Source organism: Salmo trutta, chromosome 27 (assembly GCF_901001165.1).
Source record: "Salmo trutta chromosome 27, fSalTru1.1, whole genome shotgun sequence".
NCBI lineage: Eukaryota > Metazoa > Chordata > Actinopteri > Salmoniformes > Salmonidae > Salmo > Salmo trutta.
Window position 1 is genome coordinate 130842 of NC_042983.1, and position 11672 is coordinate 142513.

The 11672-nt window shown below is 50.0% G+C and overlaps 1 protein-coding gene across 1 annotated transcript; it reads right to left on the bottom strand.

The window, feature by feature from the left end:
- Positions 1-4629: 4629 nt before the first annotated feature.
- LOC115164034 (piggyBac transposable element-derived protein 4-like) lies at positions 4630-8481 on the bottom strand. The gene is made up of 3 exons (XM_029716168.1): positions 8292-8481; positions 7536-8183; positions 4630-6901 (listed from the first exon to the last, which is right to left on the bottom strand). The coding sequence occupies exons 1-3, from the start codon at positions 8479-8481 to the stop codon at positions 5889-5891; spliced, it is 1851 nt and encodes a 616-aa protein (XP_029572028.1). The 3' UTR covers positions 4630-5888.
- Between the last annotated feature and the right edge of the window lie 3191 nt (positions 8482-11672).

An 11672-nucleotide genomic window follows, 5' to 3' on the forward strand; every position in this document is an offset into this window, starting at 1 on the left:
GTTTCATTTAAGGACCTCCAGCCTCTGTGTGCGTGTGGGTGTGTCATAGTTCTTGTGATTCAGCAATTGTAAATAGAAGGAAATACCCCAAAGTCGCACACTGTTACCAACGCAAGGAAATGGCCTTATGTTTCTAACTGTTGCTAGAGATGTGGCTAGTTGCTCATCATGATAATGATCATATGCAGCCTTATCTACAACTTTCACCTCTGTACAACCATGCCTAACTGTAACTGTCACATTTAACAGCTAATCATAGACCTCTATCTCCTTACCTCAGGCAATTGTAGATTTCAGACCTATAATCATGTCAGAGGACAGTGGTATAGAAACTGACAATAGCGAGCTGAGCCTGGTAAGCTACACTCGTGATTATATTATACTCTATACACAACGTGTTCATAGACCATGCTGACCATAGACATATAGCTTGTACTGATTCTAACACTCAACTCTCTTCCACAGGTGTCTACCATAAGTCTGAGCCGTTCTGTAGGTACTCCGATTGATTGAGACTAACTATGTTTGCTGTCCTGACATTCACTATTGTACAATATACCATCTTTATATGTGATATATTTCCCATGCCTTTAATACACATTCAGGAGAGTGATTACCTACTATCGTCTGACGACGATGGACCTCGGAATCTTGTATTGGAACAAGCTCCTCAATTGTTACCCCCAGAAGTCGTCAACCATGACCAGCCTCAACCTCACCTAGCATTACCTCCTCTTCCCCAGCTGACTGTAGAAGATTATATGGTAGATATGGTGTGTATACAGGGATTACACTTTTGATTGTGTGTATGACTTGTTGGTAATGTGGTTATGTCTCTTTCTCTCAAGTATATGGCTGATGATGAGGACGAAAATTATGAGGATGGAGACGGTGAGGATGGAGACGGTGAGGATGGAGATGGAGATGATGAAGATGGACATGACTAGGTTGCAATGTGTTGGGACCTGACTACACGGAACCCATTTATTCCTTTTTGAGCTGCCACTATGTCCTAGTTTTGGTATGGATGTATGTAAATGTAATATACTCTGCAAATAAATGTGACCTGGTATTCTTGCTCAGAATATTATTGTCTTTATTCACATAAGGATCTGAACATTGAATAATACACCACAAGCCCTTTGTAATGGCACATTTACCAAGCTATATGACAGTGATTACATATGCTCTCCACCTATATATTTCCTACTCTAGATAGTGTTTCTGGCATCTGTCACACCTGGGTGACGTTCCAGGTCTTCGTCGTTCTTTGGTCGGGCTACAAAGGTTGCATCTTCAAGGCGGCAGATGCGGGAAAGTACAGATGTGATATCTGGAAAGCGTGCACCTGTCCCAATCGTAAACCCCAAGTTATCAAACGTCACCTTGAATCTCTTTCCCTTGGCAGTTACAATATCAAACAGGTATCCCAAACTGTCCTCGTTCATATAATGGATTGCGGCAGCTGGGTTGGTGTACATGTCTGTCCTCATTTGTAGAAGCTCTATCACTTTACCATGTGGTGGGGACAATTCCAAACTGAGGAATGTAGCTTCCCACCATGAGTCTTTCATCAGCTTTACAACATAGCACAGCTCGTCCACTATTTGTGTCATAGCAAAGTATTTGGGGTTATGAGCCATCCACCTGGGTCTACGTAGCAAGTGTCCTTCTCCCAGTTTACGCACCAGAACTTTCATAATGTCAATAGGAGTTGAAAATAGACCTTGTACCATATCGGTACAGATGTACCTGCCTCGACTAATAACAACAGTAAAGGTCATGACTGAATCCTGTGTCTTCACCATAACAGAACACACTCCTCCTTGCATGCCACCGAAGTGTGCTGAGACGACAATGTCCCCTTTGCGACTGTTAGCTGTATCCATGAATGTGATAATCTGCTCTTTAGAGACTGATCCCCACCCCACCAGCGCTCCCCCAGCCATTCTAGGAAGGAATGCCACGATGTGTTCAGTATAGACCAATTAACCACCGCAAACTTCCGGTGAATTTACTAACAGTTTGCTAAATTACTCACGATAAACGTTCACAAAAAGCATAACAATTATTTTAAGAATTATAGATACATTACCCCTCTATGCACTCGATATGTCCGATTTTAAAATAGCTTTTCGGATGAAGCACATTTTGCAATAATCTAAGTACATAGCCCGGCATTACAGGGCTAGCTATTTAGATACCCACCCAGGTCAGCATCCACCAAAATCACATTTCCTATAAGAAAGATGTTCTTACCTTGCTTGTTCTTCATCAGAATACACTGCCAGGACTTCTACTTCAATAACAAATGTTGGTTTGGTCCCAAATAATCCATCGTTATATCCAAACAGCGACGTTTTGTTCGTGAGTTCTAGAATGCTTTTTCGCGGTGTCGCGCATGGCGCATTGGCGTGTCAAAAATGTCTAAATATTCCATTACCGTACTTCGAAGCATGTCAACCGCTGTTTAAAACCAATTTTTATGCCATTTATGTCGTAGAGAAGTGATAATATTCCGACCGGGAGTATGCATTGAGCCTAAACAGCCGAATAAAATTTCTCCTCAGAAGCGACTCATGCACGCGCATCATTGAAAGGTCCTCCGAGCATCCACTTACAAAAGGCGATAATATGTTTCAACCTGAGGTTCCCTCGTAAACCTTCAGTTATTTCGCGGGCTCTGAGAGCCTATTGGAGCCCTGGGAATTGTCACGTTACAGCTAAGATCCTTACTTTTCAATAAAAAGAGGCAAGACGCACGACTCCTTGTCAGACAGGGTACTTCCTGCTTGAAACCTTGTCAGGTTTTTGCCTGCCATAGGAGTTCTGTTATACTCACAGACACCATTCAAACAGTTTTAGAAAATTCAGAGTGTTTTCTATCCAAACCTGAACAATAATATGCATATTCTAGCTTCTGAGTTGGTGTAGGAGGCAGTTAAAAATGGGAACATATTTTTTCCAAAATTCTCAATACTGCCCCCTATACCAAACAGGTTAAGCATGCTTTCCATCTGATGTTGCTTTCCCGAATCATGCACAGCTCGAATCGAGTCGTCACCCTCTTCACAGTAAACCTGTCTCTCGCCACCCTCTTCATCGTATCCTTCGTTGCTGTCCACCACTTTGTCATCGTAAACCTCTTCGTCGTACACCGCGTCACCACAGTCCACCACTTCGTCATCATAGACTTGTTCACATTCCACGACAGCGCCGGTGTCAACCTCTTCACCATAGACCTCTTCGCAGTATACCACATCTTCGTCGTCAACCTGTTCACAGTAGAGCTGTTCACTATCGACGTCTTGGGTGTGGACCTCGTAGTCTGAGTCCTCGGAGTCCAAAATATCGTAGTCCACAAGACTATCGGTTGAACGATCATGGGGACTAGTTTCAGCCTCCTGGTCTCTGGTATCCTCTGTGTCAGCATCGGGAGTGTCTCGGTCATGGGTATAGTCCTCTTGACAATAGTCCTGATAATCATCACACATCCAATCCTCGTAGTCACCTGCCATGGCCGAGTTACAACTGTTTTCGGAATCGGATGATTTCGAGCCTGAGGACCCTAACTGCTTGTGGTATACCGCTGTTCTCAATCTCATAAACCTGGCAGTAACCGTAACAAGACTGAGACTGAGGCCTCTTGACACAAACAACTGTCTCATAATGGTTCCGACTATTCTCTAAATATATGCCCTGCTTAGACACCTCTAAACCATTAGATCTGTATTCAATCCAACGGTTGGTATAGTATGTATATGCTTACACCCAACATGTCTGCAGCGGCTTGAATCTCCACTTCGGTCGCCCAACTACCTACACAATTCATTTTGGACTCCGTAATGTACTCTGACACTGAACGGTAACCCACTCTCAGGATGGTCCTATACCTATGTTGCTTGCTCTGTAGCTGCTGCACCACCGCATGTCTAATCGGTTCATGGTACTCCTCTGTACCACATAGTGCTTCACTGACCGCTCTGAAGAAACAATTTCCGTCAGCTTTTATTTTCACATTCTTACAAGGAGCACCTAACACACCAGACGCAGTATGACTGAGAGACCTCTTCTTACACTGCACCTTCAGCCTAGTACACAGCAAGTGGACATCTTCAACTGTAACAGGGTTGAACTGCAGCTCTCTGCATGTGCTGTCACTGACAAAGTCAATGTCTGAGTCGTCACTACTGTCATTTTCCTTTGCTGTATTACCACATCTGAGTGTATAGAAAGACTGTGATTCCCCATGTGCCATTATACAAGCTGTTCTGCTTCTTGAGAGACATCAGTATAGTCATTAATATATCGATTTGGCCCCTATTGTCAAAGACACACAGTTCTGCTCACTTGAGTCATGATAGTGCGGGGCTAAAGGAATGCGTCATCAATCACACAGAGCTTGACAGAAGCAACAGGACCCCATAAGGTTTCCAGGCTTGCTCACTGAGAGGGCTTGGGTATGAGGCTATTATGGACATGTTATTAACCACTATGCTCTAGGTAATGACATGGAAAGTGAAATGTACAGCGACACTTGTAAATAGCACCATTACACTAACATTATAGCCATGTTATAGTTTATAATACTGTTGAATGCAAGTACAAATAAAGTATGCTCAGACAAGCAACTGTCAAGTACTTTATTGATAAAAGAGGTCCATATTACCAAATGAATACAATATAACATTTCAACTGTTAGGATAATTACATCTCCCCCATACTTTCACGGAGCAGTGTCAGATTCAGTGAGACCGATGCCGGGTCCATCATCCTCACACCTTCAGTCTTCAGTACACTGAGACCCAGGGAATGTAGTCTGGCGCCAGTGTTCACGTTGTATCCGGTACAGTCCACAGGACAGGCTGCGTAGTAAGGTCGATCTACCACGGCTGTTCCGGGGCCATCCATGTCTCTTCCAGATGCACAGTTCACCAAGAGCTGTGCACCTGCCTTGTATTGTGATACACTGGGTAATAGAGACTGAGTAGACGTTGTCTTCCAGTTAAACACCACAGAGAACACTGAGACGTCAGGCTTTCCTTTTCCGTAGTAGCGCACTAGAGTGATAGGCAGACATTTACCATCGAGTTTATACACTTGGTATGGTTTCATCATTGTCACCCGGTAAGTTACGTTCCAGGTGTCAAATTGCCTACAAATGTTCCTGTAACAATAACCATTCTCTACCCCAATGAGGTCAGGCATAGAGTGGTCATTCGGACCACCTCGGATAGAGCGGGACACTCTAGATCTCCCTTGTAATCGGGGTCTGTCAAACTCAGAGCCTCGGTTCACAACCCCGTCTTCTCCGACAAACTCAGGTCCCCCGTCCATACCATGATATTCTCCGTCAAGGTCAAGTCCCCCATCCACACCCAGGTAGTCTTCTTCAAGTACAGGTCCATCACTGATGACACTGTGCTTTCCGTACAGATGCACACATAGAGACAAGTGCATTGTTGCGACAAAGATGAACAGGTTACCCATAATAGTCATGCTGGATATAGCTGTAGCTGACACCTCTTCCCCAGTGTTGTTGATAAATGTAAACTCTTCTAACAACCCGAACTGACATATAAGTACTTCCCTGTATTATTACGTTGGGTAGAACATCAAATGTTGGATAACTGATACGTGGGTTGCTACACTACTGATAGCTGGATCTATTCTCACACGCGCCACATTCTGACCAAGGGCCCTGTTCGCGAACGGCCAGGTGGCCCCCCGTACTGCCCTTGGGCCCCGTGTGAGTTTGGGTATGGATTCTAAAAACGCCCCCCCTTCCTACAATACCTTCCCTTTGATGTGGAGATTGTGTGTGTTTGTTGTTATATAACCCTCCCGTTGTCCTCCCATTCTGCCTACTCCCCGTGTCCCCGGGCGGGTCACCCTGTCCCGTCTCGGCTAAAGGCCCAGAGGGCACAAGTGTGACAGTAGGCGTGCGAACAGCCTTTGCAGATGTATTTCTTACACCTGCAGCACGCCGTGTGTGTCTTGGCGTCCTTCTTGGGCGGGCAGAGCTGACACCTCTTCCTCTTGCTGGCCACTAGCGGGGCGGCGGCGTCCGGGCCGGCGGCGCGCTCCCGGGCCGGCGGAGGAGCGGCGTCGCGGTCGGCACCCTGCAGGACTTTGACGAGCGCGGACGCGGCTTCGGTGCGGGGGAGACGCTGCCTTCTTTGTATCAAGGGCTTGACCAGCGCCTTTCCCAGCTGCTCCAGGAACACCCTCCTCTTGTTCCGCTTCCGAGGCATCCAGTCGGGCTTGATCTCTCGCCATATGACAAAGGCGTTGTAGGAGGACACGTCGAGGATGTTGTGGAAGATGACCAGGGGCCAGCGGGCAGTCATCCGTCTGCAGCTGTAGGTGCCGACCACCTTGTCTAGGTTGTCCACGCCGCCCTTGTTGCGGTTGTAGTCTAGGATGAGGGCCGGCTTCCGGTCGCGGCGATCGCTGACGTCGGCCTCCGTGTGCAGCGTGCTCAGGAGCAGCACGTTCTTATTTCTCTTTGCCAGGTAGGACACCAGAGTGGCGGTGGGCGTGAAGGCGAACATGGAGGACGAGACCTGTCTGCCCTTTGACTGGAGCAGCGCGGGAGGGAGCTCGGGCTTGTTCTTTCGCACCGTGCCGACCACGGTGAGGTTCCTCTCGAGGAGCCGCTGGCCGAGTTCGTAGGAGGTGAAGAAGTTGTCGCAGGTGACGTTGTGACCAGCGGGCAGCCCCTGCGTGAGATCGAGGACGACGCGGGCGCCCTGGTTCTTCTCGGGGGCTCCGCCGGCCGCCTTACCGGTGTAGACTTGCATCTTCCAAGCGTAGCTGGACTTGGCGTCGCAGGCCACCCACGACTTGATGCCGTATTTGGCCGGCTTGCTGGGGATGTACTGTCGGAAAGGACAGCGCCCTTTCGGGAGAGGGAGAGGAAGGAGATTAGCGGCGGCGGCGGCGGCACCGATGCTGACGCTAACTCTCTATACTACCGCTGGCTCATCGAGCGGCGTCATGCTGCTGATGCTACTGCTGATGCTGATGCTGCTGCTGATGATGATGATGATGATGACGCTGACGCTACCCCTCTATACTACCGCTGGCTCATCATTGGGGGGGCGAGCGGCGTCTACGTTACACGCCGCCGATGCTGCCGCTGACGCTACCTCTCTATACTACACAGATACACAGATACACAGATACACAGATACACAGACGGTACCTCTGAACGGGACCAGTTGTTGGTCCACCGTCAAGTCAGACCCCGGGTCGAGAGGAAGGAGATTAGCAGCGTCGTGCTGCCGCTGCTGCCGATGCTACTGCCGATGCTGCCGATGCTACTGCTGCCGATGACGCTACTGCTCCTGATGCCGCTACCCCTCTATACTACCGCTGGCTCATCATTGGTGGGGGCGCGCGGCGTTTACGTTACACGCCGACGCTACCTCTCTATAGGACACGTACGTACAGATACGCACAGATACTCACAGCAGATACGCACAGACGCACACCCCCACACACACACACGCACGCACGCACGCGCGCGGTACCTCTGAACGGGACCAGTTGTTCGTCCACCGTCAAGTCGGACCCCGGGTTGTAGAGGGCCGGCAGCCGCTCCTGCCACAGGTCCCAGACCTCTCTTATGGCCGCCAGTCTGTCGGCGGCGAGTCTCGCGGGTCTCGTCCGGCGGTCGTCGAATCGCAGCAGCCTCGAGTACTTGTGAAAGACCTTGAGCGGCATGGTGGCTCGGAACACGGTCCTGCCGCTCTCCGCGTCCCACAGGCTGGCCGCGGCCTCGCCCCGGGACCTGTAGACGCCCGCTAGGATTAGCAGCCCTAGGTAGGCGCGCAGGTCGACCGAGTCCATGGGTCGCCAGCCGTCGCCGTATTTTCTCACCCCCTGCAGATTGGTCATGTCCACGACGATCCTTTCTATCGCCGGCGTGACAAACAGCCGGAAGGTGGACTCGATGTCGAGCGCGCGCGACGCCGCGTAGGCCGTAGGGCCGGGCGTCACCGCGGGGCCGGGGTGGCGGACGGCGCGGGGCAGGTCCGGGCCGCGATAGGCCGCGGAGGACCATTTGATTTTGCCGTTTTTTGACAGCAACGTCTCCCTTCGGCCTCGGACGGCCGCCGCCGCCGCCGGGTCCTCTGGCTCTGGCTCTCTGTCTCGCTCTCGGGCGGCGGCCGTGTCTCGCTCTCCCTCTCGCTCTCCCTCTCGCTCTCCCTCTCGCTCCTCCTCCTCCTCCTCCTCCGAAGAAGAAGAAGAAGAGCGCGACCGCAAGGCCGAGTCGTCCGCGTCACGTTCGGGGTCGTATTCCTCGCCGTCTTCGTCTTCCGAAACGTCCTCCTCTTCGGAATCGCAAAAGTCTTCTTCGTCTTCTCGGTCGACGCTGGAGGCTATCTGTTCCAGGACCTGAGCCGCGCTGAAATCGGGACCGCGGCGAGGCGCCGGCTGCGGCCTCGCGTTCGGCGGGGTCGTATTCCTCGCCATCGTCCTCATCGTCGTCCTCGTCTTCTTTTTCTTTTTCTTCTTCCTCTTCTTCTTCTTCTTCTTCTTCTTCTTCTTCTTCTTCTTCTTCCTGACAATATTAGTAGCCTCTCTACGGCCGGCCGACTGCAGGCTGACGCGCGCCCGAGCCGGGGGGTCTCTCTGACCCGGCCCGGACAACTGCAGAGGGGGTTACGACATACGCGTTGCTGACGCGCGCCCGAGCCGGGGGGTCGCTCTGACCCGGCCCTGACAACTGCAGAGGGGGTTACGACATACGCATTGCTGACGCGTGGCCGAGCCGGGGGGGTCTCTCTGACCCGGCCCGGACAACTGCAGAGGGGGATACGACATACGCGTTGCTGACGCTTCCCCCGGGGTCTCTCTGACCCGGCCCGGACAACTGCAGAGGGGGGATATGACATACGCGTTGCTGACGCTTCCCCCGGGGTCTCTCTGACCCGGCCCGGACTCGGGGTGGAACGGCTCCTAACGCGTGGCCGACGCATTGCTGACGCGCGCCCGAGCCCGGGGTCTCTCTGACCCGGCCTGGACAACTGCAGAGGGGGGATATAACATACGCGTTGCTGACGCTTCCCCCGGGGTCTCTCTGACCCGGCCTGGACAACGGGAGGGCTAACGCGTGGCCGAGCCGGGGTGGTCTCTCTGACCCGGCCTGGACAGCTGCAGAGGGGGATTCAATTTCAATTCAAAATTTCAAATTTATTTTATATAGCCCTTCGTACATCAGCTGAAATCTCAAAGTGCTGTACAGAAACCCAGCCTAAAACCCCAAACAGCAAGCAATGCATGTGAAAGAAGCACGGTGGCTGGGAAAAACTCCCTAGGAAAAACTCCTGAGAAAGGCCAAAAACCTAGGAAGAAACCTAGAGAGGAACCAGGCTATGAGGGGTGGCCAGTCCTCTTCTGGCTGTGCCGGGTGGATATTATAACAGAACATGGTCAAGATGTTAAAATGTTCGTAAATGACCAGCATGGTCAAATAATAATAATCATAGTAATTGTCGAGGGTGCAACAAGCACGTCCGGTGAACAGGTCAGGGTTCCGTAGCCGCAGGCAGAACAGTTGAAACTAGAGCAGCAGCATGGCCAGGTGGACTGGGGACAGCAAGGAGTCATCATGCCAGGTAGTCCTAGGGCTCAGGTCCTCCGAGAGAAAGAAAGAAAGAAAGAAAGAGAGAATTAGAGAGAGCATATTTACATTCACACAGGACACCGGATAAGACAAGAGAATACTCCAGATGTAACAGACTGACCCTAGCCCCCCGACACATAAACTACTGCAGCATAAATACTGGAGGCTGAGACAGGAGGGATCAGAAGACACTGTGGCCCCATCCGATGATACCCCCGGACAGGGCCAAACAGGCAGGATATAACCCCACCCACTTTGCCAAAGCACAGCCCCCACACCACTAGAGGGATATCTACAACCACCAACTTACCGTCCGAAGACAAGGCCGAGTATAGCCCACAAAGATGTCCGCCACGGCACAACCCAAGGGGGGGGCGCCAACCCAGACAGGAAGACCACGTCAGTGGCTCAACCTACTCAAGTGACGCACCCCTCCCATGGACGGCATGGAAGAACACCAGTAAGTCAGTGACTCAGCCCCTGTAAAAGGGTTAGAGGCAGAGAATCCCAGTGGGAAGAGGGGAACCGACAAGGCAGAGACAGCAAGGGCGGTTCGTTGCTCCAGCCTTTCCGTTCACCTTCACACTCCTGGGCCAGACTATACTTAATCATAGGACCTACTGAAGAGATAAGTCTTCAGTAAAGACTTAAAGGTTGAGACTGAGTCTGCGTCTCTCACATGGGTAGGCAGACCATTCCATAAAAATGGAGCTCTATAGGAGAAAGCCCTACCTCCAGCCGTTTGCTTAGAAATTCTAGGGACAATTAGGAGGCCTGCGTCTTGTGACCGTAGCGTACGTGTAGGTATGTACGGCAGGACCAAATCGGAAAGATAGGTAGGAGCAAGCCCATGTAATGCTTTGTAGGTTAGCAGTAAAACCTTGAAATCAGCCCTTGCCTTAACAGGAAGCCAGTGTAGGGAAACTAGCACTGGAGTAATATGATCAAATTTTTTGGTTCTAGTCAGGATTCTAGCAGCCGTATTTAGCACTAACTGAAGTTTGTTTAGTGCTTTATCCGGGTAGCCGGAAAGTAGAGCATTGCAGTAGTCGAGCCTAGAAGTAACAAAAGCATGGATTAATTTTTCTGCGTCATTTTTGGACAGAAAGTTTCTGATTTTTGCAATGTTACGTAGATGGAAAAAAGCTGTCCTTGAAGCAGTCTTGATATGTTCTTCAAAAGAGAGATCAGGGTCCAGAGTAACGCCGAGGTCCTTCACAGTTTTATTTGAGACGACTGTACAACCATCCAGATTAATTGTCAGATTCAACAGAAGATCTCTTTGTTTCTTGGGACCTAGGACAAGCATCTCTGTTTTGTCCGAGTTTAAAAGTAGAAAATTTGCAGCCATCCACTTCCTTATGTCTGAAACACAGGCTTCTAGCGAGAGCAATTTTGGGGCTTCACCATGTTTCATTGAAATGTACAGCTGTGTGTCGTCCGCATAGCAGTGAAATTTAACATTATGTTTTCGAATGACATCCCCAAGAGGTAAAATATATAGTGAAAACAATAGTGGTCCTAGAACGGAACCTTGAGGAACACCGAAATTTACAATTGATTTGTCAGAGGACGAACCATTCACAGAGACAAACTGATATCTTTCCGACAGATAAGATCTAAACCAGGCCAGAACTTGTCCATGTAGACCAATTTGGGTTTCCAATCTCTCCAAAAGAATGTGGTGATCGATGGTATCAAAAGCGGCACTAAGATCTAGGAGCATGAGGACAGATGCAGAGCCTCGGTCTGACGTCATTAAAAGGTCATTTACCACCTTCACAAGTGCAGTCTCAGTGCTATGATGGGGTCTAAAACCAGACTGAAGCGTTTCGTATACATTGTTTGTCTTCAGGAAGGCAGTGAGTTGCTGCGCAACAACTTTTTCTAAAATTTTTGAGAGGAATGGAAGATTCGATATAGGCCGATAGTTTTTTATAATTTCTGGGTCAAGATTCGGCTTTTTCAAGAGAGGCTTTATTACTGCCACTTTTAGTGAGCTTGGTACACATCCGGTGGATAGAGAGCCGTTTATTAT